The sequence below is a fragment of the Acinonyx jubatus genome, chromosome D2 (assembly GCF_027475565.1).
Source record: "Acinonyx jubatus isolate Ajub_Pintada_27869175 chromosome D2, VMU_Ajub_asm_v1.0, whole genome shotgun sequence".
Taxonomy (NCBI): Eukaryota; Metazoa; Chordata; class Mammalia; order Carnivora; family Felidae; genus Acinonyx; species Acinonyx jubatus.
Window position 1 is genome coordinate 66,727,461 of NC_069393.1, and position 27,997 is coordinate 66,755,457.

The 27,997-nt window shown below is 52.2% G+C and overlaps 1 protein-coding gene and 1 long non-coding RNA gene across 3 annotated transcripts; both read left to right on the forward strand.

The window, feature by feature from the left end:
• The first annotated feature begins 15 nt into the window (after positions 1 to 15).
• Positions 16 to 3,357, forward strand: ADRA2A (adrenoceptor alpha 2A). Its single transcript, XM_027063055.2, has 2 exons — positions 16 to 145; positions 579 to 3,357. The coding sequence occupies exon 2, from the start codon at positions 612 to 614 to the stop codon at positions 1,962 to 1,964; it is 1,353 nt and encodes a 450-aa protein (XP_026918856.2). The 5' UTR covers positions 16 to 145; positions 579 to 611; the 3' UTR covers positions 1,965 to 3,357.
• Positions 3,358 to 8,249: 4,892 nt separating this feature from the next.
• LOC113600291 (uncharacterized) lies at positions 8,250 to 27,719 on the forward strand. 2 transcript variants are annotated; one of them, XR_008292126.1, is made up of 6 exons: positions 8,250 to 8,457; positions 10,438 to 10,597; positions 11,262 to 11,374; positions 11,763 to 11,891; positions 25,449 to 25,538; positions 26,599 to 27,719. It is a non-coding gene; the product is annotated as an uncharacterized LOC113600291 (long non-coding RNA). The 2 variants fall into 2 exon arrangements; XR_008292125.1 differs by lacking the exon at positions 10,438 to 10,597 and having other exon boundaries at positions 26,599 to 27,718.
• Positions 27,720 to 27,997: the final 278 nt, after the last annotated feature.

The following is a 27,997-nucleotide window of genomic DNA, read 5'->3' on the forward strand; positions in this document are numbered from 1 at the left end:
CCCGGGCCCGGCCGGCACCGCCGCGTCTGGGGGAAGCGGGAGAGTCGGTATTCGCTTCGGGGATGTAAGAAGACAGGCACGAGACCCCAGGCCCGCGTCAGCGCCCTTCGGCTGCCTCCCGGGGTGGGGGCGGGCCCCGCACACGGTAAGACCTCTTGCTTTCGCTCGGGCTCAAGAGTCAAGACATAGATATATTTTTAAAAATTTCCGTCATCCTTCCAAGTCATCAGGCCACCGATGGTTTTTGTTCTCCCTTCTTGAAGGATCTCTCTCCCTTTCCCCATCGGCTCGACCTACTCTCTCCCGCCGCTTAGAAATAAAACTTGTGCTGAGCTGGGAAAGAGAAGGCGCCCACCACGAGCGCCGCAAGCGCAGGCCGGGCGCCGTTCGCGGGAGCCGGGCCCATGGGCTGCTAGCGGCCCTCCAGCTCCAGCCGGCGTCCCTGCGGTCCCCTCCCCATGTGAGGCGCGTAAGGGCGAGCGGGGCGCGGGAGGAAGAGGAGGACCCACGGGCGCTGGGCCGGAAGGCAACTGGCAGCAGGCCCAGGCAAGCGGGCATCCGCGTTCATGTTCCGCCAGGAGCAGCCGCTGGCCGAGGGCAGCTTCGCGCCCATGGGCTCCCTGCAGCTGGACGCGGGCAACGCGAGCTGGAATGGGACCGAGACGCCGGGGGGCGGCGCCCGGGCCACCCCTTACTCCCTGCAGGTGACGCTGACTCTGGTGTGCCTGGCCGGCCTGCTCATGCTGCTCACGGTGTTCGGTAACGTGCTGGTCATCATCGCGGTGTTCACGAGCCGCGCACTTAAGGCGCCCCAGAACCTCTTTCTGGTGTCTCTGGCCTCGGCCGACATCCTGGTGGCCACGCTAGTCATCCCTTTCTCGCTGGCCAACGAGGTCATGGGCTACTGGTATTTCGGCAAGGCGTGGTGTGAGATCTACCTGGCGCTCGACGTGCTCTTCTGCACCTCGTCCATCGTGCACCTGTGCGCCATCAGCCTGGATCGCTACTGGTCCATCACGCAAGCCATCGAGTATAACCTGAAGCGCACGCCGCGCCGCATCAAGGCCATCATCGTCACCGTGTGGGTCATCTCGGCCGTCATCTCCTTCCCGCCGCTCATCTCCATCGAGAAGAAGGGCGGCGGCGGCGGCCAGCAGCCGACCGAGCCGCGCTGCGAGATCAACGACCAGAAGTGGTACGTAATCTCGTCGTGCATCGGCTCCTTCTTCGCGCCCTGCCTCATCATGATCCTGGTCTACGTGCGCATCTACCAGATTGCCAAGCGCCGCACCCGCGTGCCGCCCAGCCGCCGGGGTCCGGACGCCGCCGCCGCGCCGCCGGGGGGAGCCGAGCGCAGGCCCAACGGCCTGGGCCCGGAGCGCGGCGTGGGCCCCGTGGGCGCCGAGGCCGAGCCGCTGCCCGCCCAGCTCAACGGTGCCCCCGGGGAGCCCGCGCCCGCAGGGCCACGCGACGCTGACGCTCTGGACTTGGAGGAGAGCTCGTCCTCCGAGCACGCCGAGCGGCCCCCGGGGCCCCGCAGGTCCGAGCGCGGCCCCCGGGCCAAGGGCAAGCCCCGGGCGAGCCAGGTAAAGCCCGGGGACAGCCTGCCCCGGCGTGGGCCGGGGGCAACGGGGCCCGGCGCGTCGGCGGCGGGGCCCGGGGAGGAGCGCGGCGGGGGCGCCAAGGCGTCGCGCTGGCGCGGGCGGCAGAACCGCGAAAAGCGCTTCACGTTCGTGCTGGCCGTGGTCATCGGCGTGTTCGTGGTGTGCTGGTTCCCCTTCTTTTTCACTTACACGCTCACGGCCGTGGGCTGCTCCGTGCCGCGCACGCTTTTCAAGTTCTTCTTCTGGTTCGGCTACTGCAACAGCTCCCTGAACCCGGTCATCTACACCATCTTCAACCACGACTTCCGCCGCGCCTTCAAGAAGATCCTCTGTCGGGGGGACAGGAAACGGATCGTGTGAGCGCCGGGTCCGCGACCCGCCAACAGACTGGCGCCCACTGCAGTCAGCGGGGACCGAGGGGAGCGTCTATATAGCCCAGCACACTGAAACCCGGGTCCTGCCTGCTCCGTGTTTCCTGGCCCGGCCTTGCTCCGTGGCCTCTGTTCTTCCCTCTCAGGGAAAAGGCTGAGAGGGTCACCGGCCCCCCCAGTTGTTGTTAGGGCCGCTTGTGACTTGGAACGATCTTCCTGGGTTCTTGGGCCCTCCCTAATCAGTATTGTTCCCTAAAGGTATTTTCACCTCCCCTGAGTCCAGTTCTCAATGCCGATCAGAGCAAGCAAACACTGGGCCCCAGAGGGTACTGCTCACAAAGGATTAATGGATGGGGTTACCCAGCCCTGGCTAATTGCTCTCCCCCTTATTCTAACTCTGTTTTTAAATAAATGCTCAGGGCAGCCCTGCCCATCCCCCCATCCCCCACTGTAAATACACACTATTTTTGATAGTACACGCTAGGATCCCCAATGTCTGTGCTTTTGATGCGGTTGGAGATGCCCTTGAGGCTGATACATTGTCTTTGGTTCAGGCCAACCCCCTTTGTAATGCAAGTCGTTTTCCGGTGTCATTACCTCCTGTGTCCTTTTCACCAGCAACTGGTGACTGCCCCTTGGGCCTGGACCTGCTTTGAGATATCCTGAGGGGGAAAAGATTTCTGTCCATTTTTTTCCTGTGCCTAACAGCATAATTGCCTTTTCCTATGTAAATACTACAAGGAAGGACCAAGACAGAAGTAAAGGAACCTTTCTGCCGTGCAGCAGCCCTGTGTATAAAGCCATTATCCTCTGATGCACCCTTCACCCCAGCAACCCACTTTAAAAGTATCTTTCCTGTGTCCCTCCCTCCCTCTTTCCTTCCTTCCCTCCTCTCTCCAGGGCCACTGCTTGAAGAATATGTATGTTTCTATCTTGTATGTTTCTGCACCTGCCCCTCCCTCCCCAAAAGTGCTGACTGCAAGAAATCTTTTGGCTGCTGTTTTTAGACGGAGGAGTGGAAATTATGTGGAAGAAGCAAACCTGATACAATTTGCCCAAGGTAAACAGTTTGAAAAGACAAACGAGCCTGCCAAACTGTACAGTTCCTGCCCCAAGAGCTCTTAGGTATCAAAGTGTTGTCCTTTCCCCCCTGCTTTTCTGGTTGAGATCATGTCATTGATGAACTCCCCAAATCAAGGGAGAAGGGCAGAGACCTCGTGTTTACATCTGAGTTTCTACGTGTTTTAGACAGAGACTCTCTAAGGCCTGCGCTCTTATTTCACTAAAGACAAACTAATGTCAGCACATGTTGCTAATGATGGTGAATTTTTTTTAATAAAAAGTTTACAGATCAAATGTGAAATAAATATGAATTAAATGGTTCTGTTTGTTATCTGAGTTTCGAAAGCTTTGAGACTCTGGGAACATCTGATTATATATATATATATATATATATATATATACACACATACATATACATATATATGTATATATATATATATGTGTATGTGTATATATATATATATGTATGTGTATATATATAAATTAAATAGTACATTACATTATAAAACACTTTTGAAAGTGCCAGCAATAACAAGGATACCATTTACTAAGTGTTTCTTATGTCCTGGGCACTATGATGAGCCCATCATGGGCTCGGCTTCATTTACTCTCCCCGCAAAACCTATGAGGTAGATACTATTTTTATCTCCATTTTACAGGTGAAGAAACTGAGTCTCAGAGGGCAAGTGCTTTGCTCAAGGTTAACAAGTGGTGGAGATGCATCATACCCGGCTTTATCAGGTTCCAGGGTCTGTACTCTTAACCTTAGAGCCTTGCCAAAATTACATTGACACTATAGAATGCTCCCAGCAGTGAAGTCTCTACCTAAAGTGTGCTATATACACAAAGTATGGGATGTAGCCCAAGTGTGTGGATACACACAAAATGTTACATACTGCAAAGTGTCTGTATGCCCTAAAGTGTGTATATACCTCAAAGCATGGGTATACCTTAAAGTGTGGAATATACTTCAAAATGTATATCACACCTTACAGTGTGATAATATGCAACATGTGGGCCCTCTGTGTATGGCCCAGAGTGTGGCATGTGCACAAAGTGTAGTATAAACACCGAAAAAAAAACCCATATATTGGTTGGTGGCTTGAACGGTCTCTGGCCAAAGGCACGGATCCTTCCTATTGTGTTTCTGTAGTATTGAGTTCCACTCTGCTGTCTAGGCAGGCTTAAGATCCTCACCCTACGGTTCTGGTTATGTGACTTTGAAGCTGGAAGGGCTTTTAGAGATTCAGGAACCCAATCCCTCGTCTTCAAAGAGGAAGTGACTTGCTCAGGGTCTCACAGTTCCGGGTGACAGATCTCTGCACCCAGGCTGCCTCATTCAGAAAGGAACAGCCGAGCAGTGTGGAGTGGTTCTGTGCATATGTATAATCAGATGAGGCGCTGATGGAGAGCCACTCATGGACGAGCTGGTCTGAGGCAGTCAGGGGACAGGTCACGGTTTAGGAGGGTAGAGTTGTAAGGCCAGCCACCTCTCACACATGTGCACACAAGGGCAAGGGTGTGTGTGCAGGGGTGGGAGAGCAGAGAGCTCTGGGAAGTGATCTGGGCCCTGAGGGGCCTGGGAGAGGGAAAATAGTGGTTCTGAGGGGTCTTTGTTAGAGGGGGGAAGTTCCTGCCATCACCAGGCCTTCTGAGCTGCAGAGAGAAGAGTGGGCAGGCCCTTGGCTCCTTGCCCAGGGGCTTCATAAGCCATGGCCTTTGGCACCAAGGCTGGCTGCCTGGTCTGGAGCTGGATCCTGCTCCCCACCCCCACTCAGCCTGTCTCTTCCCTACCACCCCCCCCCCCCCCCAACTCCAGGGCACCTATCGCCCCAAAGGCAAACAATGCCAGACAATAGGCCACCCTGGCAGGCCCTCAGGAACTGGGCTGTGTGTCCCAGACAAAGGGACAGATATAAACACTGCTGCTGTTGACTGTCTATTCTGCTGTTTGCCCTGCCCTCACCCCCAGGTGCCCTGCTCCCTGGTAAAGGGGGAAGTGTGAGCAATAGTGCCACGCAGTGCAGGCCTCTGGTGCCACCCCACATCCTCATTCCAGCGGCGGAGAAGCCTCCAAGATGGATGGGGCTGGGGAAAATAGGGGAAACAGGGCTTGGATGCTGGGGTTTTGAGTTCCTGATGGACATCCCTGCTTGCTCACCGCAGAGGGCTCAAGCAACAGTCTGCAGAGGTCTGGGGTGGGGAGGGGATCTGAGGAGGTGAAAGGGCTCTGCACAGAGATCTTAGCGGAAAGATCAGGAGATGACTCACCCCACAGCTTTCTGTCTGCATCTGATCCTGACTATCTGGGCCCAGAGAATCTGTCTTTGCGACCGCATCTCCTATTTTATGTAACTTTGGTTGAGGTATCAAAACCCACTGGCTTTTGGGTCTGAAGTCTGTCTTGCCAGATTTACTCCTGTGAGGTGCCTTGAGTTGGGGAAGGGTAGTGCCCTGTGTGAGCCTGGACACAAACACAGCCTTCTCCCCCCAAGGCTTTGTTCATGGTCAGTTTCTGCTACGCTAACAGGCTGGAGGAGAGAATGGGAAGCGCTTGGGCTCTCCCTCTCTGTGAGTCTATAATCGAATCAGAGTTTGAGAGCCAGAAATGTCCTCCTACGTCTTCAGCCCCCACGTTGTGCTGTTCAGGGACCTGAGACCCTGACAAGCTGATCGACAGTGTGACATCACAGTCCCTCCAGCAGATCCTCCCGGCTCTCTGTCCGATCACAGATATTCAACACGAATTCTTTTCTGCGGTTCGATAAGGGAGTTGCTGATAAACCCCAGACACCCCTCTGTGCCTGCTGTGTGCTGAGCAGCACGCCAGGCACCGCAAGGCGGTTCTCTTCTTTCCATGCATGGGTGCTGCAGAGCCTGGCACTTGTCTCTGTGGGAGGCAGTGGAAATTAGGGTCTTCCCTGCACTCTAGAAGCCTTAAGGCCATGTGGGGAGACGGGAAGTGCCTGCAGGAAGCATCAAGTAGCCATTCAGCAGTGACAGTGTGGTGGGGGGCAGTGGATATGCGTGCCCAAGGGCATTGGGCATCTATCTATCTGTGCCAGGTGTGTGCAGCGAGGGAGAGGACACTGTGGCTGGGAGCTCAGGGGGTTGGATGTGGGAGGCAGGGTGTCAGGACTTTGGCTGAGTGAGGAAGGGCATGAGCTCCTGTCCCTATTTGAGTATACCTGTCAGGAAGCCTGCCTCCCCACCTCAAGGAGAGTAGCTGGATCCCGGTCTCCAGGCCCCTGCCCTTGCCGGAGTCAGCAGCCCATATCAGGCGTGGCGGTCAGGCCTCTGCCCTGGGCCCTGCCACCCCTCACAGTGGACCTGGGAGTCTGGGATGAAGGAAGGGGAGTCTTCCGCAGCACGGGGTGTGCCTGGGAGGGAGGCCATGTGAAGGCACCAAGCACAATCACAAACACCAGGGTTTGTTTTGAAAATAACATTGATCTCTTTGATTCCCAGAAATCCTGGGGTTTAGAGTTAAGTACAAAAATGGAACAGAGTCTGTTGGAAGGAACCTGGACCTGAGCATTAGGAGGCCTGGGTTCTAGTCCCACCTTTGCTTTTTACTAGTGGTGTGACCTGTGACCTTGGGCAGAGCCCTTTCTGAGCCCCTGTTTCTTCACTTTTTTTTTTCATTTATAAAATGAAGAAGGTTGGTCTAGGTCAGTGTTACTTAAACGTGTGTTCCATGGAGTTTATGTAACTACAAAATCAATCTCAATCTCTCTCCCTCTTTTTCCCTTCCTCTCTCACATATTTACCATCTGTCTCTCTGTCCATCTGTCTGTCTATCAACTATCAGTGAAATACTGGGTTACGTGACCTTTAGCAGGAAGCTTTTCTTCAGGTCCTGTCAGAGCCTCGGGATTCTCTGAGAGGAGATCATATGGTGGGTTGTGTTTCGCAAACTCCCTGGACTGCAGAATTCTATTTTTCAAAGAGCAGCTCAGTGAATCATGTTCACTGGAACACTTGTTGGGTACTGTTAGCCTAAGAAATCACACTGGGCTTTTCTGTTGATCTCTTTTAAGATTCTAGAAAATGCTGGCTTTACTTTTTCTGTCCTGCTTTTAGGTGAGGCACACGGGGCTGGGGGCAAGCCATAGGTTTTCCTTGGGGATGCTGGGGACTCTAAGAGTTGTGAGCCTCACTGAGGCTTGGGGTGGAAGTGAGAATTTGGTGTGAATCTCAAATGTGGGCTCTACCTCTGTGTATGTGTGCCCATGTGAGTTGTGTGTGTGTGCACACAGTGTGAATGGCTGTGTGTCCATGTGTGAGAGTGTACATGAATGTATTTGTGTGTGCACGTGTCTCTGTGTGCAAACAGGTTAAAAACCTCTTTCACAGGGATATTTTGCTCACCAGGACCTGGGGTGGAAGCATCGGGGGAGTTGAGGACAAACATGTATGTACTGGAAGAAGAGGTCACACAGAGAATTAAAGGGGAGTGTAGTGTGTCATTGATTCTGATAACAATTAGCCCCTCTCCAACTTGTGATTTGTCTCCTCCTCCTCACCGCCCCCCCCCCCCCCCCACCATGCTGGAATGTGGATTCCCTACCAGGGTAATGGAGCTGAGCTAGAAGGAGGACGGGATGATGGAATGTGGACGTTAAAAAAATTTTTTTAATGTTTATTTATTTTTGAGAGAGAGAGAGAGTGTGAGTGTGCAAGTAGGGCAGGGGCAGAGAGGGGTGGAGGGTGGGGACAGAGGATCCAAAGCAGGCTTTGTCCTGACAATAGTGAGCCTGATATGGGGCTCGAATTCGGGAACTGGGAGGTCATGACCCGAACCTGGAGTCGGACGCTCAACCGACTGAGCCACCCAGATGTCCCGGACTGTGGACATTTGGGAGAGGCCAACACTGGTTCTCTAGCAGGTGTTCTTTAATTTTTTTAATTAATTTTTAAAAGTTTTTACATTTGAGAGAGAGAGCGTGCACGCATGTGCGCAGCCACCTGAGTGGGGTAGGGGAAAGAAAGGAGGGAGAGAGAGAGAGAGAGAGAGAGAGAATCCTAAGCAGGTTCCTTGCTGTCATTGCACAGCCCCAGGGGGCGGCGGGCGGGGCTTGATCTCCCGAAGAAGCGCGAGATCATGAGATCACGATGCGGAGCTGAAATCGAAAGTCCCACGCTTAACTGCCTGAGCCACCCGGGCGGCCCTCTACCAGCTGCCTTTTTTTTTTTTTTTCTTTCTTTTTTTTTTTTCTTTTTCTTTTTTTTTTTTTTTTAGCAGCCGGGCTCTCCTGTTCTCCGTGGAAGGGGGAATTTATTTCATTACGGGGAGTTCTGGAGGGGGTGGTAGGCCAAGCTGGAGTGGGCTTTAAGGCTCTTTCCAGCTGTTCAAAGGCAGGAACTTGGGGCTTCTTTGGAATCTATATCTGAGCTAAACAAGATGGCGCACAGAGAAGGTGAGTAAAGAGAGATTGAAAGGGGACTATTTACAAGGTGCAGGCAAGGGGAACCCACAAGCGGTGCTGAAGGACCTTGGGAGGGCACAGTGGGAGCTGTTAGCACCCTCTATCCAAAGGGGTGAGGGGAGGGAGATGTTACCAAAACCATTAGAACCGCAGTTCTGGGGCCCCCCGTCCCCCGCAGCCATGGTCAAAGCTTGTCTGGACGGGGTGGGGGAACCCCGAGAATCAGTACCTTCCCCGCTCTCACTCCCACACCCGAATGGCTGCCCTTAGCCGCAACACAGAGAGCACGGAAGAAAGTAAGGGTAAGGGAGCGGCTCCTGGGGACAGCCTTCCAGGGCTTGGAAGAGGGTGGACGACGGCAGGGGCTGTGTAGCCAGAGGGGAAAATCAGGAATAGCTAGTGTAGGACCCGACACCTGAGAACGGCCAAGTGCCACCACTTTGGGGAACAGACTGGAGGGAGGCCAGCTGCTCGGTTCCTTCAGTGTGGCCGTGGGCTAGCAGCTTGGGTCACTGGGCGGCTCTAGAAGAAGAACACAGGTCCTCTTTCCATCCACTCTGTGTTGGGGTTGTTACGAATATGACAGAGTGTGTATGCACACAGACACCCAGAGGTATGTGCGCGCGTGCGCGCGCGCGCGCGCGCGCGCACACACACACACACACACACACACACACACACCATCCTCCTGGCCTGCTGGTGAGTCAGGTGAGAGACGGCCCTAGGGAACCCGAGGAGCTGGCTGTTGACCAGATTTCTCTAGGCTCTCCTCATGTCTGTGACTTGGTCCCCACATAGGAGGCCAAGAAGCAGACTCTGAGCTGCCCAGCAGTGGCGAGCCATGAGGCAGGGCCTGGTGGGGAGGGGTCGGTGGTCACACCTGTCCGTGGGGTACACTAGGGATTCTGTGGGTCCTTACTCAGCACCTGTGAGTACCCCATAGCCTTCCTTCTTGGAAGATACTCACTGAACGATTCTTTTTTATGCCCTGGCCTCAGAGAAGGCACGGAGTTTTAGTGAATGATAGATTCCTTTCTTCATTCATTCACGTATTTATTTAACAACTCTGTTTGGGAGCTGTCCCCAGACAGGATGAAGGGCTTTGCTCTGCCAGACTTCTTTAGGGAGGAGACAGATATAAGCGGGCAGCAGGGAGTGGTTAAGGAGGGTGATGGGGTTGGGGGGTGCAGTGGGCGGTGGGACCTCACTGCCAGGGGGCCCGGCCTGGGCTAAGGCATCAGAGGAGGGTCCCTGGAGAAGTGACAGCAGGATGAGAAGGGAGGAATGGGCGAGAATGGGTCTGGCAAAGATGGTGGGGGTGAGAGGGGAAACCTCGTATGTTCCAGCTACTAGACAAAGTCCACTTCGGTGGGACTGGGTGTGAGAGGCCGAAAGGCGAGTGGAGAAGCGGGAGAGGGCAGGGCCCCTCATACAGCCACCTGGAAAGATTTGTCCTGAGGTCAGTGGGGGGCCACTGGAGGCATTTTAGGGAGAAGAGGAGCACAATCAGATTTTGTTTTAAAATGTTGATTTATTTCTGAGAGAGCGTGAGTGGGGGAGGGGCAGAGAGAGAGAGTGGAGACAGGATCCAAAGTGGACTCTGAGCTGTCAGCACAGAGCCCGATGCAGGGCTCGAACTCACAAACCGTGAGATCATGACCTGAGCCAAGTTGGACACTTAACTGACTGAGCCACCCAGGAGCCTCCAGATTTTTTGTTTGTTTGGAACGATCATTCTGACTGCACCTGGAGGCTAGTGGGGGGGAGCCGGGCAGTAACCCAGAGGTGACAGTGGCCTGACCAGGGTGCTGACAGGACACTCGGGAAGCCAGGGCTCCTGCCTCCCCCACGGTTGCCCAAAGGCAGTGCCAGCCTCTGTGCAGACCATGATGCTGGGATTTCAGGGGGACCCTTGCTTGTGAAGTACACCTCCGATCCCCCCACTCCCATCGTGGATTTCTCTGTCTTTAGAGAGTGGTTCCTGGGCTCAGAGCTTCCTGCTCACGGTTCCGTGAAATCACCCCTCGGAGGGTGAACTCAGTCGCCTCGGTGCTGCGTAGAGGCCTCGTCTCTGGCTGGCTGGCTGTGAGGCCTCGTCTGCACCCTCCCGTTTCTGAACCTCGGCTGCCTGGTGCGTACCACAGGCCAGGGAGGAACGCACGCAGGCCGTGTGCACTGCCCAACTGCCGAAGCCTAGGTTGTAATGTGAGCTCCGATGAGGGCTGGCAGGCATCCGGCACCCCAGGGATTCTGCTCGGAGTCCAGATAAAGCCCCAACACTGGGGCTGGCCCTGCTGGCTGCTGGGCCTGGCTTGTCCAGGCGTCTCCGGGAGAAAAGCCTTCTGTTTGCAAGGAGTTTGGGGAACTTGTGATTCGACCCAACCCCCCCCCCCCCCCCACCCCGTCTGCTCTGCCTGCCCCAAGAACTCCCAGCTACAAACTCACTGCTCCTGGGGGGGGGGGGGGTCTTTTCCTAGATCTTCCACTTCTTTGTTTGCTTGAAACCCAGTGCTTACACTTTCAACATTTCCTTGCTTGGGAGGGATCTGTCTCTCTCAGGAGTTCCCAGGGAGGGTGCCAGGTCTTGGTGGGAATGGGCTGGTGTCCCTGAGAAGGGCATTTTATTTTTATTTTTATTTTTATTTTATTTTATTTTATTTTATTTTATTTTATTTTATTTTATTTTTTAAGTTTATGTATTTATTTTGAGAGAGAGAGAGCATGCGTGTGCACCAGTGGGGGAGGGGCAGAGAGAGAGTACGAGAGAGCATCCTGAGCAGGCTCTGTGTGGACAGATCAACACAAGGCTCCATCTCACAAACCGTGAGATCATGACCTAAGCCGAAATCAAGAGTTGGAAGCTTAACCGACTGACCCACCCAGGTGCCCCGGGAAGGGCATTTTAAAGGTAAGACTCTGGGGTTGGAAAGATGTGATTCCGATCCTGGTTCCATCACGTAGCTTTGATTGGAACCCCGCAGAGACCATCGAGCCTCTTTTTTTTTTTTTTATTGTAACCTGGAGATCATGGTTGCTGGTGTTTGGGTGGGTTACCCAAGTCAGTGCCTGGCAGAGGCTGGAGGCTCGTGCGTGCCAGCCTTTCCCACTTCAGTGGGAGCTGGAGGCTTGTTCTTGGCTCGTGAAGCCGCTCTGGGCTGGGCCGTGCAGCGCTGGCCAGTTCGGAGGCGGCGGCGGGGGGGGGGGGGGTCGGCGAGCACCCTGCACTTAGAGCCACTGTTTTAGGGTGACTTGTGACAAAGATTTGACCTCTCAGGCTCTTAACTCTCTCTTTCCAGCCTTCAGTAGAGCAAGAAAGTGGGACCGGATGAACTCTGAGGACCACGCGAGACCCATGATGACCACAAAGGTCTGTAGCGAGGCGGCCCCGAAAGCAAGGTCTCCCTGCTCCCCTTGTTGTACCGCAGGTGAGTTTTACTGTCTCCTGATTCTGACACTCTTGTTTCTGCCTCCATAACTGCTCAGGCGATTCTCCACGTAGAACGCCCCGCACACTCTCCCCCTGGCTGCTTCTCGAAATCATACCCAAACTTGAAAGCCAAGCTACGCCACAACTTTCTAATTTTAATAGAGGAAAGAGCCTGAGGTTTGGCATCAATTTTCCCAGGGCTTATACCTTGGGTCTGAGTCCCTGCCAACATCCCTCCTTGTCCCCGAAGGTGGCAGATGCCCACATGGGGCTGCATGGTGAGGGGCTCCGTGTGCTGCAGAGCGGGGCTTCCCACCTCCTCCTCCAGGCACTGCGGGAGGAGCTTTTCGCCTCTCTTTCTACTTGTTTAAATGGGTTTGGAGCCAAGGGTTCGTGTCTTCACAACTCTACTGTGCCCGCTTCGTAGGGAACTCTTGGTCAGAAGAGCTTCAGGTGTAAAGCAAGAGGAGAACGTGAGAAACGCAGACATTTTGCTTTTGGAAAGAAGACATCTCCCCTTCCAGCACTCCCCACCCGCCTCCCCCCTTGCCTGCATGGTCTCCCAAGGTCTCTGGCAGCCAGGAAAGAGGAGCTTGGTTGTTGGTGTTAGATGGACATGGCTAGCACCGTAGCTCCATTCCTGGCTGTCTCTGTGACCTTGGACAGGGTGTTTCATTTTCCAGGGTTTCAGTGTCCTTCTCTGAAAAAGGGGTAAGACATTACCTGTTTCCACAGTGTCATGGCTGCAGGGCTGTCATGTCGTATCCACATATTTATCATGTTTTATCCCTGAGAGTGTGAGTTCCACCAGGCGAAGGACTTGGTTTCTTGCTGAGTCCCAAGCTCTTCCAGCCCATAGTTGGTGTCCAATAGACCTTTGTCAGATGGATGAGTGAATGACACTTAATGTGATGGGGTGCGTCAAGGCAGTAGGTGGGACCATCGGGCGCCATGCTGACACACGGAATGGTGGGTGCAGAGGTGAATACATAGTGTCAGGAATGAAATAGGCACACCCTCTGTGTGACCCTCCCCTCATAGGCATGCCTGCTGGGTAGGATGGAGCGGATTATGTTCTTGGAGAATAGGGGCAACCGTCTTTTGGGGAAGAGCCTGTCTCCAGCTTGATGAAGTTCTCTCTCCTAAAGGTCGTTAAGCAGAGGTGGATCTGGTAAAAGGGTTCCTTCTCTGGGCTAAGGCTGAATCAACTGCCATCTTTGGGTTTTCTGACCTCCCAAGAGCTGCAGTTCTGCTTGGTGCCTGAAATGACTAGAGAATGAAGGCAGGTATGCCAGGGTGTGTGGACAGACCTGAAAGGTGTAGACTCTGGGGCCTGAGGGTCATGGAGGGACCTCCAGAGAGAACACCTTTGTGCAGAGCCTTGTGGGATGGAGGTGTGTGTGTATATATATGGCGTATGCTATATAGATATAACTATATATGGTATATGGTATATATGATATATATACATCTCGTATGACAGTGGGATAAGTAATTGGGGATGTGGAAAGGGTTTCAGCTTTTAAACCCAGAGAGATGATATATTTAGTCAGGGTTCTCCAGAGAAACAGAAACAACAGGATGTGTGCATGTATACGTTTTTCTCTCTATATCATCTCTCTCTCTTCTTTCTTTCTCTCTCTGTTTTATCTCTCTCTTTCTCCATATGTATGTATGTATGAATGTATTTATGCATGTATGTATCATCATTTATCATATGGATTTATTTTAGAGAATTGGCTGACACATTTGTGGAGGCTGGCAATTCCAAAATTTGCAGGGTAGGCTGGTGGGCTGGAAGCCCCAGGAAGAGATGTAGTTTGAGTCCAAAGGTAGTCTGCTGGCAGAATTCCCTCTTGCTTGGGGGAGGTCAGTCTTTCTCTATTGAGGCCCTCAACTGACTGGGTGAGGCCCACCACATTATGGAAGGCTAACTGCTTTACTCAAAATCTACTGATCTAAATGTTAATCTCATCTAAAAATGCCTTCACAGAAACATCTTGAGCAATGTTTGACCAAGTATCTGGGGCTAGCCAGATAGCCAAGTTGACCGTCATAAAATTAACCATCACAGATGGGTTCAAAACAAAACTCAGATCTAGAAGTTTGTACTCAGAGCAATGAAGTTGGGGGAGGAGCAGGTGTTCCTGTGCCAGCTGTTAGCCCATGTACGAAAGGTGGTTTCAGCTCAGTCAGTAAGACTGGCCCTGACTCAATGGGGAAGGACAAGAAAGGGGTTAGAAGTAATCAGTTTATGCGTCACAGTCACATTCATGGCGATCCCCTGTGTGTACAAGAGCACACCCCAGCCTTTATTTTGCTCTCTGGATGACTCAACTCCATGCTACTCCCTGTGGAGACTGTGAGGGGAGAGCCTCAAAGTCAGGGGCACTTTGTGCATGCGTGAGTAGCCACTTCTGGGTTACTATTATGTGGCTTGGACCTGGCAGGGTTTGGGCCTTCTGATCACTCTCACTGATCTTCACGCAGCCCTGGGATGAACTCACTGTTCATGGTATTGGTCCTGAACCACTCACTGCAATTCACCTGCCCAACACTGTCACGTCTAACTCTTGGCTGTCCAGGTGACCAATGTGGTCACTCGTTTTCTCATTTTTAAATTTGTTTTGTTTTGGATTTGGCACATGCTGTTGTCTTCTGAGCCTTGGATGTTCTTGATAATGTTGATGATGATGATACTTGCTCAGTAATGGTGATGACTGCTCTCTGTCCCAGCAACGCATAAGAGAACGTCTTGGACGTGCCTCTCTGACCCGGTCCCTAGGAGGGTGACAGGCATGACTCATACTCTGCTGATCACAGCTTTGCAGATGAGGCCTGCACGGCCCTCATGGGGGAGGACCATGGTAACAGTGGAGGCGGGCAGTAGATACAGGGTACTCTTTGCTAGGTATCACCTCCAAGTTCTTTATGGGGTTGGACACTTTGTTTGACCTTCTTCGTATCCCCAGCTTTCCCAGCACACTCCCAGGAATCTCTCTACACTGGAGCAGAGAGAACAAAGGTGATGGTTTCTATTTGTAGCTCACCAAGGTCATGTGTATGATGATGTCAACATGTGAAAATTGATCTATTTATTATAAATCCTGTGGTGAACATTTGTGGTTTGCCTCCCCAGACCCCATTTCCTCCTCTGCCTCCCCCCACCCCAGTCTGTGTTTGGACACTTCCCTCTTACCACTCTTAGTCTGCAGGGTTGGTGTGGGGCTCCAAGGTAGTCATAGGAGCTAAGCCCAGACCTGTAGGCTACAGCGTATGTCCTACCCTAACTGCGGTGACCAGGTCATTGTCTTAGTCCATTCAGTCCCTTGCTACATAGACTATGATACTATACACAGGGTGGCTTATAAACAGCAGAGATTTATTTCTCACAGTTCTTGGGGCTGGAAAGTTCAAGATCAGGGTGCCAGCATGGTTGGGTGAGGACTGTCTTCCATGTTGAAGACTTTGTTTTATCCTCGTATGGCAGATGGGGCAAGGAACTCTCTGAGGTCTCTTTTATAAGAAGATTGTCTTCTTATAATTTGATTTATAATGGGATTTTCGAATCCCATTCATGAGGGCTCTACCCTCATGACCTAAGCACCTCCCATTGGCCCTACCTCCTGTGAAGGCCCCACCTCCCCTACCATCACAATGGGGGGTTAGGATTTCAACATACAAATTTTGAGGGGGACATGAACATTCAGATGATGGCAGTTATGGTCCCATCCTTGAATTAGTCAGAACCAGTGAGATGCCAGAAGACGTTTGCTGGAATTGTTGGGAGAGAAGTAGGTGTACGTTTTGACTGGCCCTGTTGAGTCCATCTGTCACCTGGGAGGGACCATGGTAGTTAGAAGAGCTCTGAAAGAGATGGAGCCTTGATGATGCCAATTTAGCCCTTAATTCAGATGTGTGTGAAATAAGACTTACCTCTAGATTTAAAAAAAAAAAAAATTTCAGTTGGCTTAAAGTGACAGATTTTCTGTCACTTGCAACCAACAAAAACCTAATGGATAGAGCCCTGTGATCTTTGGGTCAAAATCACCTCATCCATATTCTCAAAGGTTGCATGACTTTGAAGTGAGCTTACTTGTTTTGTTTTACTTCTTTTGTAGGTGCCACTTGGTCCTTATGTTCTGATCAGTTCTGCAGTTCCAACTGTGTTGACACTGCTCTTGGTTTTCAACAGCCTTACATAGTTCTTTGAATTTGTGTGGAGGCCATCACTCCAAATTCAGAGATTCATAGCCCACATGCTATGGGAGCCTACAGACCACGTATATGGGGCTAGGGGTACAACTCCTCAGATGAGTTGGGAGGAGCTGTCAGTCATTCATTGATTCCTGGAATTCTTTCGTGCTGTGAGTAGGAGGCAGAAGACTCCTGGTCACCTGGACTTCCAGTTCTGGGGTCGAGTTTACCCTTCATGTGTTTCTGATGAGGACAGAACAGTTGTTCTCACAGCAGTTTCCTGCCTGAGCAAATTGTCTGACACAGTCATCATTACCAAAAGCAATCAAGTTCATGGCCCAAATCCCAACTGTCCCCAAACAGGAGCTGTTGTCACTCTGATTTATTTCATGGCTAAACCTTCCAGGAACTGGGTTTAGATATTGTTGAAATGTGGATGCATTTTTTTGTTGTTGTTGAGTTTTGGGGATATTCTTCTTTGATCTGGTTGGCAAAATGAAACCATATGAGCTAAGAGCGTGGGTGGTTTGGGCTTCTAGCTTTGTGTCCTTACGTTCTGCCTCTTTACACACTTGTATAGATGTGAGACTTCGAAACTGTGCATTGGTGATTGGGCATGAATCTTATGTCATTTTATGTCTGTAAATCAGTTGTGTGTAATGTGAGTCCAGTGAGAAATTAAAGAGTGTTGTGGTCAAGAGTATGTACTCTGTGCTCCTTATAAGTGATGCCATACCAGAAAGAGAAAAGTCTGAAGTCCACATTCATTCATCTTGTCTTTCCGAGACAAGCTGGGGTGTCACCAGCTCCACCCATTCCTCTATGTTTCTATCCCCCCACTAATGATCTTTCCAGACTGCTTAATTCTACCACCTAGTGGGATGAATCCTAGATCTTTATCTTGCCATGTTATTTGAGGTGGTGGTGGTGGTGGGGTCTATGTATGCCTTTCCTTTCTCTCCAACTAACCTGAAATGGCTGGGTGGGTCAAGGCTGTGCCTTATTTCTCTACAAAGCAACCTCTCCTGCCCCCACTTGGCATCTATCACAGTGCCCTGCATAAGGAGGGTATTTGGTATGGCTTTGTTGACCCTAGGATCTTTTCTGCCATGGGGATAGGTGATGGTCAATGAGTGTGAAGAAAGAGCCTGAGGAGAGCAGTTAGACGTGGGAGGGGAGGTGTAGGTCGGGTGGCCGAAAGAGAAGGGAAGTGGTCGGTGACAGAAGGAAGTTAACTCCTCCACCATTGTCTAGTCTGTGTTAATGTGCCCCATTGGCTGCACTGAGCCCCCAGTAAAGTGAGCCTGGGCTTGTAACTTGAAGTTAAGCTGGGGACATGGATGCAGAAGTGACCACAGCCTCGTAAACAAGGTGAATTGACCTGCTGTTGTGGTACACTTCCCCTAGGCCAGTCCTGTTAGTGGTCTGTGTCCTAAACCATGAGGTGTGAATAACATGGCAGGGCTACTGGCCAAAGAGCAGTGGACAAAGGGCTTGCCCTTGCCCTTCTTGGGCAGAGAGTGTGGAAGGCATCTGGAATTGGTCCCTGACCCTCTATCATCTGCAGCCTTATCATAAAGATCTCATGAGCACAGAGATCTTGTAGATCCCAGCCCTGTTTCCAAAGCAGCTGCATTGAAATGGGACTTCATCCCTACTACCTCTGCCCCAGTGTGACCAATAGTCCCCCTCTGGGAGCCACCCTTCACCCTCAGGCCCTGTGCTCGGTTGTTGACCAGGGAAGAACAAGAGGAATAGCCTTGCCCTCCTCCTCCAATCTGAGATGGCCTGGAGGGTTCTCTTAGATGCTGGATCCCAGACTCGCCTACGTGCATGTGTGTATGTTGTGTGAGAGACACAGAGCAAGAGAGGGTGACTTAAAGTTGAATGGGAATAGGGGCCAGTCACAGGCAGAAAGTCACAGGGAGCACTTCCTCTGTCTCTGCTGTCCTAGGCCCAGCCCTGGGGATGGTGACTCTCCTGGCACAAGATGTCCTGAGCAGGAGAGAAGCACAGAGGGCCCAGGCACTTGTAGGACTCCTCCCTTCCAGCAGTGAGCAGTGTGCTTCAGGGAGAGAAGCCCATGAATGACAGCTTTTCCTTGCTTACCAAGTGTGTGGCCTTAAACAGGCAGCCGGGCCTTGGCTTCTGAGCCGAGCCCCAGGCTCTGTGAGAGGCCCCGGTGCCCCCACTTACTATCCCCATGACTTGGGCACATCATCTCCCTTTGCTTTGTCTCAGCTTCCTCATCTGTAAACTCGGTATCCTACCATCACCCCTGCAGGTAAGTCAGATGCGACCGTGAATGGGGCAGCACTTTGCAAACTGTAATGTTCCTGCCACAAAGCAGGTGATCCCATGCTGCGGTGCTGGGGGTCTGCAGAGGACAGGGGGACAGGGAAGGCTGCTCTGAGGAAGGCAGTCTGGTCCACACAGGAGTCTTGAATCTTTGTCCCTTTGCAGTGGGCCATGAGAAATCAGGAGCTCAGCTGGGCTTTGGGGCAGTGAGTGTAGGTGGCTCAGTGGATGGAAAAACAGGCAGAGGGACCTTGTCTCTTGTTGCTTCCAATTTATCTAGTCACTTGCTCCTCTTCTCAGAGCTGAGTCCTTCCTAAACTGCAGCAGGAACCATGGGGGCCCTAGGACCTTCAAGTGTGAAATTTTTATGGAAGTGGTGCTTGGGGACTCGGGAAGAAAAGCAGCCCTCTGGCATTGTCTCAGTCTTGGCCGCCCCTAAAAATACGATGTGATGCAGCTAATGAGAAAGCACGACAGGCCTGGCTCAGCATGACCTAATATAGCCTGGCATTCAAGCCCGAACCAGGACGTAAATGGGGACTTGAAATTGAAAACACAAGATGTCTCCAATGGGATGGCAGGGAGCCTGCTGTGATCTCGATGGCAGGGCACACAATGGGGGTCTGAGTAGAGGTCCCCGGAGGCTCTGCTGGGTTTACTGGTGTGAATGGGGTTGGGACTCAGTGGAGAGCACCCGCCTGCAGCCTCTTGCCTACTTTTTGGCGAGTGGGTCAGCATCAGGTTGATCAGCCCAGTTAACTCTTGCGGGGAGTAGCAATGGGCTCTGTGCCACCAGGTTATAAACTCCATCACGCCAACCCTTTAGAGAGCAGCACAGACCAGCCCCCCGCTGCTCTCTGGTCCTGTAGACACCCCAGCTAGCCTGGTTTTTGCCCTACATTAAATCTCTGAGAGACTCTGGCACAGACCTTGGACAGTGGGCCACCTTGGACAGTGGATTGAGTCCTAGCCTCCAGTGTAGAAACATCATGGCGGCAACACCAAAGTCTCGTTCTTCCTTTTCCTCCCTCCTTCTGCATTGACATGGTCCCACCGCTCAGCCTTGAAGCCAGAGGGCTCAGTGTGGCTCTGCGCTGACTTGTGATTCGGGCCTGGGGAAGGGGAGTGGGGTAAAACATGGCAGGGGAGAAGCAAGGCTTTGAGTGACCGACTCACCCTGTTTGCCCAAGACTCCTGGTTTTGACGCTGAAATTTTTCCTAAATTTCAGGAAACCTCTCAGGCCCGTGGAAGCCAGGATGGTTGGTTATCCTACTGCATCACCTGTCCCCCTCCCCGAACCTGCTCATCATAGGAGCCCAGCGTGCCCTCGGCACTGGTATCCTATGTGACTCACCTAAGGCCATGGGGCTGCCAGCTGGCAGAGCAAGGACTTGAATCCAGAGCCCCTAACTACAAGTTCAGGGCTCTTTGCACCGCCCCCTCCCCCACCCCCTGCTTTTCTCAGGTCACCTGTGAGCTCTCTCCAAAGATCTTGGCCAAGGCCTTTCCCTAGGATGGAAGTGATGGAGGGAACAGAGAAGAACTGGTCACCCTGAGGGAAGGGGTCAAAGGCTCAGGGCTAGAGGACCCCAAGAGGGGTCAATCTCTGCCCTTAGGAATTTGACACTCTGGTTGGAAAGGTGCAGCGGGCTTGCCTGTGGGTGCCTGGCCCAGGTGCCACTCGAGGACACCTCTGCAGACCTATCAGGAAACAATAGATAAAGGGTGTGGCTTCCCAAGATTGCATTACTCTCCCTTAAAGATTATTCGTTCAACAAATATTGATTGAATATCTGTTCTTAAACATGTTGTTCAGTCTGTCTGGAACACACTCTTCCCCTCCTTCCTCCTTTATCTCTGCCTCATCCCCACACCCAATTCCATCCATTCCTCAGCCCTTAGTTTAATAGATAATATTTATTGAACACTTAGTCTGAAGCATGTTGTACTATATAACTCATATAATCCCCATGAAAACTGTATGAAGCTGTTGCACCCATTTCATAGATGAGGAAACTGAGTGGTTAACTGGCTTGCCCAGGGATACACAGACCTTAACTGCTAGGCTGGAGTACAGTCTGGCTTATGCTGTCCATGGAAAGAACGCTTCCCTGATCCCTGCCTCTCTGCTTCCAGAGCCTCCATGGTTATTCCCTGTTGGAACACTCTTTGAGGAGCTATGCAATGCCTCCTGTCCTTGTCTGTTTCCCCCCTGGGACAGTTCCTGAAGGGCTGGAATCCTTCTTGCTTTATCCCAAGGTCTAGGCATTTAAAAGGAGCCCAGGGGTGCCTGGGTGGCTCAGTCGGTTGAGCATCCAACTCTTGATTTCAGCTCAGGTCATGATTCCAGGGTCATGGGATCAAGCTCCATGTTGGGTACTGTGCTTAGTGTGGAGCATGCTTAAGATTCTCTCTCTCTCTCTCTCTCTCTCTCTGCCCCTCCCCCACTCTCAAATTAAAAAAAAAAGATCCTAGTAAATACCTGTTGAATGAATAAATGCATTTGATGGGTGAATGAATGATTTCCTTCAGTGGCTGAAGGAACTCTGAGGCTGAGGTTCTCAGCGAAGGCTTTTGTTCTGTCACTGTGGGGCACCACACACTGGCGGTGCTGAGCCAGGGGATGCTTGATGTCCCAGGATAAACATGACCCTCCTTTCTGGAGTAAGATTGGGGAGCAAACTGATTTTTAAATGCTAACACAAAGTTGGCTTTTTTTTTTTTTTTTTTTTTTTTGTAGGGGATATTTTCATGAATTTTTGGGATAAGACTGAGATTTGGAGGAAATTTTGTGCTGTGGTAGCCTCTATAGGCAAGTCTTAGATCTGACCCTCCCACCCCATTGTAATTTCTCCTCTGCTGTTGGGGGTGCTTTGGCAAAAAAACTTTGGAAAATGCTGCTTAGGGGAGTAGCTAGAACCCAGGGCACGGGGGCCATGGCGGTGTTCTGGGGAGGGGCTTGGCCGGGAGCAGAGGCCTGAGATTCAAATAGGCTCCAACTCTCTGCTCCCAGGGCCTGGTGAGCAGACACACTGTGAATGGCTTTGGCTTTGAGTGTGCCAATATCAGTTGAAATAAATGCTTCATAGCCACATCCTGAAGTGCCACTACAGCCTCTTGGAAAACCTCACACTATTTTTAGTCCCTGTAGCTCAAGAAAATGCCTTCTCTTTTCCTCCCCACAAGCCAATTCATTGTTGATTTTGCCCGGGTCTTAAAACCCCGTTCTCTTTTTTAGCTATAAGTGAAACCAATCAGCAGTTGGGTCGAATTTCCTGTCCCTTTCTATTTTCATATCTTGTGTTACTTGTTCACGTGGGAAAAATCCAGCCATCTCCCCATGTTGGGCCCTGTGCAACCTGGCTTCGCATGTAGCTGTGTGATTGCACTGAGTCACGGGGTGGGGGGAGCACACGTGAGCGGTGGAGCATCAGGACTTAGGGTTCAAGGAGCCTGAAGGTGGCATGACTGGGGCTTGACACAGGGCTTGTTTATCTCATAAAGCGTCTCCAAGGAGAAGAGGAGGAACCGGGGCCTTCCAGGCTGCGAGGAGTGAAAGGGGTGCCTTTCTCCCTCGGAAGAATTCACTCTGATTCAACAAGAACACTAGGAGACGCTGGGCGGTCATGGTCTTTTGCAGTTTATGAAGGCTTTTTTTGCACTGTTTTATATGTCCATTACTATGAGCGGGAAACGAACAGAACACTGTGGGAAAACAGACGATGGAGGGGCAGATTCCTTGTGGGGGTCAGGGAAGACTTCACGGAGGAAGGGACATACAGGGCTGGGTCTAAATAAAAAAGAAGAAAGGGAGAGATGTTCCAGGGAACATCACCGGCGGTCGCAAGGAGCTATAAAAGAACATGTGTTGATAAGACTGGGGAGAAGAGTTGACCCTGAATTTGAAGGGCCACATGTGTTGTTGCTGGCGGTGGGAAGCTGGTGTCTATTTTGTAGGAAGTTCACAGTGGAAGCTGAGCAGAGGCCAGAGCATTCTGGAACGTGTAGGGCTCTGTGCTGGGCACAGCATATTGGACTCCTGTATAAGACCATTGACCTGTTATTTTAAAGGTCTTATGACTACAGAGTGGCCAGGTAGGGGTAAGGAAATTTAATTTAATCCCCAAACAGGGGACAGAACAGGTGCCACCCCTCCTTCATCCCATGCTTGTGGCAGGTACTAGTAACCAATCACAGGATCATTCTCATACCACAATTGAGGAAACAGAGGTGGAAAGGTGGGCCCAGGGCTCCACCAGATAGGAAGCAACAGAGCCAGGACTGCTGTCCACAAAGAGAGGGGTAGTGACTGACGGGCCAGGGGTTCAGACGAACCTATGTGTGCAAACAGGTTTTTCCATTTACTGGTTGAGTGTCTACATGGTCACTTATCTTCTCTGTGCCACAGTCTCCCCAGCTGTAAAATGGGGATAATAAACTCCCTTTATAGGCTGGCTGGAATGGGATATGTTAAGTGTGAGTTCAGAGCCAGACATGTATTACGTGCTCAATAAATGGCAGCTATTAGTAATATTAATGATACTATTGTTTCTCACTGCTGACATACTGTCTTTCTATATATCTTGCTCAACATTCTGCCCTGTCCTCATTGCAGGGGCCCCGTCTTCTCTATCTTTCAACATGCTAACAAGTAGGCTGGGTGGGAAGTTCTTTAAATAGTCATGGTACAGACAGATAGATGCATGCCTGCTTTGACGTCTCTGTTTGATTCTGGATGGAGCAAGAGGCCGCTTTGTCCTTTCAGCAGTACAGGACGAAGAGGAAACACAGCTGCAAGGGGCTGGGAACTGACCTGGGGTTTCTGTGCAATCACTTGGGTTTCTAAGAAGGGAATTATCTCGGGACCTTAGCAATATTAACACGTGGCCAGCCAGGCAGCTGCCCAGAGCCCCATCTGTAAGAGGGGACACAGAAACCCCACTGGAAATGTCATATGATGAGGCATATTTAACAGAGTTGCTTTCAGGGAAAGTCCTATGAATATTGGAAGATTTTTCTGGATAAGCTCTTTGGGATAGGGAGTGTTGTCAGTGGTGCACGCTGAATGTGTAAGATGGTCCCTACACTGGATGGAGACAACTCTCTGGTGAGCTTTCAATTTCCTGGGTACATTTGGGGCCAGAGCTGAATGGTTTAGGGCAGGGGAGGAGAGGCTGAGGACTACCACCTGGGTCCTCCCTGATCTCTTCTGCATTATAGAGGAGTTAGGCTTTTTTTTTTTTTTTTTTTTTTTTTAATGTTCATTTATTTTTGAGAGAGAAAGAGTACAACAGGGAAGGGGCAGAGAGAGGGGGACAGAGGGTCCAAAGTGGGCTCTGCACTGACAGCAGGGAGCCCAGTGCGGGGTTTGAACTCACGAACTGTGAGGTCATGATCTGAGCTAAAGTTGGTCGCTTAACGGACTGAGCCACCCAGGTGCCCCGGAGGAGTCAGTGTTTAAGGGGCACCTAAATATTTGCCAGCCTGGGGCAGCCAGCTCTGCTTGGTACCTTCCAGGGCAGCACAGGCCTCAGGGCCCAAGGGACTGCTGTGGGCTCTCGACGGAGGGCCCTCCATGGGAAGCGGGAACCGCCTTCCACCAGGGTTGCAGGGGTCTCTGTCTGGAGCCTGGTCAGAAGCAGGAAAACTGGAAAGGGGAGGAAAGAGGGGTGCCGGGCACGCATTCTCCTGCTTTGATGTCATTCACCAAGCATGTGCAGCCCCAGCCCGTACCAGGCAGATGTTGCAGGAAGTGCTGGAGCTCACCTGGTCACGTGAGAAGAAAACAGGCCCCATCAGGAATTCAGGTGGCCCAGGGAAGTGGGCCAGTGAGTGTGTGCCCTGAAGGCCACTGACCCCGAGGCAGAGGCTGAGCCAGTTTCTTGCCAGGATCTGCTTGTAATTTAACAGGCCCGAGGGCTGACCGTGGGCAGGAGGGGTGGCCTGGCCTGGCTCCCCCGCGTGCCAACGCTTCACACTTTACTTCTTGCTGGAACAGCAACCTCCCTGCCACTGTTAAGAACGTGTGATGACTCTAAGCGTCTGGGCGTCCCCATGGGCTACGAGGGCCGTCCAGCTAGCGCTCCTGTTACCTGGACACTCCTAGAGCGAGTGAACTGAGGCCCGGACAACACAGCCAGCACATGCGAAGCCCCTGCTGTGTGTGCCCGGTACCCTATTATTGCCTTGTACTGCACACCATCTTTAATCCTCAGGACAAGCCTGCAGCATCGGTTGTTAGAGCCCGCATTTCTCCAGAGGAGGAAACTGAGGTTCAGGTTAAGGACTTAGCCCCAGGTTGGCCAGGGACCCTGCCCTGGTCTGGAAAGAGCCTCCCTTGGGTGACCTACAGCTATATCGGTGATGATGGATGAGCCTTCTATTGCATGGAGTGGCCCTGACTGAGGGGTCCTGGTAGGGTTTGCAGAATCCACCCCTCCTTAGGTCAGAGAACTAGCATGTGTAATAAGCCCAGCCAGGCGATGGGGTTGTCAGCCTGTTAGGGACCCAATGGGGTTTTGTACACCAAAGTGAGAGGGAAGCAAATACGTGGTTATTCACAGTGCCCAGCAAGGAAAGGGGGCGGGGCCCCTTCACACAGCACCTTGCAGGCTGTTCTCTTCTGGGGATATGGGGGTCTGAAACACCAGGACCATATCTTTCCTTCTGCTTCTTGGGGTGGGGCAGAGGAAGCGGGAGAAGAAAAGGCAGGCCCTGGGCAAGGGTCAAGTACAGAGAAGGGAGGATCAAAAGGCCAACGTGGTATTTGCTTGTCCCATTTGCTTGCCAAAGGCCACGGGGAAGCTGACTGGCAGCTGGGGCACAAAGCCCAAATCGTCCTCAGAACTTAAGTCCTACTGGCATTCTGGAATTCTCCAGGGGGAAAGGGCAGGGGGGAAGGGCTTGGATGGATCCTCACTTCTTTCCTAGCCAAGGGAAGAGTGGCCTTCTTGGGCCAGATAAGGCAGATGGCTACCCTGCCCCCTGCACCCTCCGGGAACCCCAACTAGATGATTTCTTGTTTACATCAGACTTTGCAACTCTCTTCTCGTTCTGCAGGCGAAAGGGGAAATTGGAAGGCAAGCCCTGTGATGGTGAGGACTTGAAAATTGCTTCTAATTTCCAAGTGTGTGGCAGAGAGAGAGACAGGTGCGTGATGATTACTGTGTGATTCTGCCGCTTTGTAGGAAAATTAATCCCGAGGTACTTCTTTTAAAAGTACTTTCTCAAGGTTGTGAACTTGATTCTTCTCCACCAACACCTTGTATTTATTTTGAATACTTCTTGGGGACTTTTACATTAAGCTCTCCTAGCTGGTGCTGCTTGCTTTAGCCTAATGTCAATGTTCGGTTTTATTTTCCTGGGACAAGAATGGCAAATATACCTGATTTTTCATGTGCCACCTCAGCTAAATGGGGGGTGGTGACCCGGAGCTCTGCCTTGGGAAGAAATCTATGGCTGAGACCAGACTCAGCAGGAAATGGCGCTGTGATTGATTAGTAATACCTACCATGGGCATGGAACAGAGGAATGGTAGCACCTGTTCTCTCCCCTATTTGGGGGTTAAATTTCCTCACCGCTACTCGGCCAGTCTATAGCCATAAAACTTTTAAAATAAAAGGTTAAGAGGTCCATGGTCTCATACAGGAGTCCGGTATGCTGTGTCTGTCACAGAGCCCTACACACTCCAGAATGCTCTGGCCTCCGTTCGGCTTCCACCGTGAGCTTCCTACAAAATAGACACCAGCTCCGCACCGCCGGCAACAACACATGTGGCCCTTCAAATTCAGGGTCAGCTCTTCTCCCCAGTCTTATCAACACATGTTCTTTTAGAGCTCCTTGTCCGGAACATCTCTCCCTTTCTTCTTAACTTTTTAGACCCAGCCCTACAAGTCCCTTCCTCTGCAAAGTCTTCCCTGACCCCCACATGGAATCTGCCCCTCCATCATCTGTTTTCCCACAGTCTTCTGTTCACCTTCCTGTTATAGAAGTGGCTATAGAAGCAGACAAGTCAAGACACAGCAGGCTGCCCCGTGTTAGCCCACAGGGCCGCCACAGGGCGGGGACGCAGGGTGGCTCTGCAGTGTGGCCCCGCCCCCTTCTCCCAGAAGAGGCTGGGGGAAGGTTTATGGAGGGCGCCAACGTGAGGGTGCAGGAACTCTGGGGTGTGTTGGGAAGTGACTTGAATTTTTATCCCCATTTGTTCCAGCCTGCCAAGGACACGGCCTAAGTCACCCTCCTTGTAATGAGAGAAGAGGAGGAAGAGCAGTGATTAAATGTGCTTGATAAAACTTCTCTATTTCGTGTTTGGAATAAAAAAGGGAAGGTTGAGATAAAGCAGTGCTTGTTTGGTGTCCTTCATGACACGGCTGAGCCGGGCAGGGCCAGTGTCTCTAATCCTCCCCTGGTGAGCACAGGGGTGGGGCAGCTGGCACCCAGCTGGGCACCCACCCAGTGGGACAGAGATGGGAAGGGCCTTTGCCACCAGTGGGAGGGTGGCAGTGGTGTCACAGAGGAGAAGCCAGAGCCAAGACGTGAGGGCAGAGCGGGAGGTCTATCAGGTGGGGAGGCCGTTCCAGGCAATGAACGGCGTGTGCAGGGTGTGGGGCCCCCTGGCTGGAGCTCCATGCTGAGTAGGGGGGAACGTTCTGCCTCAGTTCTCCTCGGCCGGATCCCGCCTCCAGAAGGCCGAGTCCCACCCTGTGCTCAGCACAGCGCTGGCCACTGCGGGGGAAACAGCAGACTGCTTGTTGTCCTGCTGGTGTGTCTTCCCCTGGGGGCCTGTTGACGCCCTGTGTGTGTCTGTCCGGGTGGCACGTGACATCTTCTGGAGGTGAGTGGGCTGCGGCCCTGTCTCGTTCTCACACTCTGCTTGTCCGATGAACTGGAAGGGCGGGGAGGGAGGGCAACCCCTCACTAGGCCACTGTCCTAGCCCATCACCTTTTCTATCTCAGAACAGGGCAGGCAGACGCAGAGGAACAGGTCTAGGGAGGCGAGGGCAAGGATTGGGCCCCAAGCGCGGAGCCCAGAGTATCCCTGGGTCCTGTCCCCAGCTGAGCTGGCTGAGGCCTCCCGCGGCCTCGTTGGCCACCCAGCTTCTCTGCCTGAGGAGGCCTGGTGAGGACTTCACTTGTGTCCTTACCACGATCATCCTCTGCTGACCCTGGCAGAGGCCGTGCCAGGCCCCTGGTGCCCCGCCCTGGCACTTACCCCAAGGGCCTGCCTTCCCAGTGCTCGGGGCCCAGGAGAGAGAAGGGACCCAGAGGGAGAGTCAACTAATGCATGTTTGGATACAACCCGAAGCTGGCTGCGAATCACATACACACTCAGAAAGTGTATGTGAGGGGCGCCCGGGTGGCGCAGTCGGTTAAGCGTCTGACTTCAGCCAGGTCACGATCTCGCGGTCCGTGAGTTCGAGCCCCGCGTCAGGCTCTGGGCTGATGGCTCGGAGCCTGGAGCCTGTTTCCGATTCTGTGTCTCCCTCTCTCTCTGCCCCTCCCCCGTTCATGCTCTGTCTCTCTCTGTCCCAAAAATAAATAAAAAAGTTGAAAAAAAAATTAAAAAAAAAATAAATAAATAAATAAAAGAAAGTGTATGTGAAACGAGT

Coding starts and splice junctions, on each gene's coding strand:
- ADRA2A (XM_027063055.2), top strand. CDS start 612: ATGGGCTCCCTGCAGCTGGACGCGGGCAACGCGAGCTGGAATGGGACC.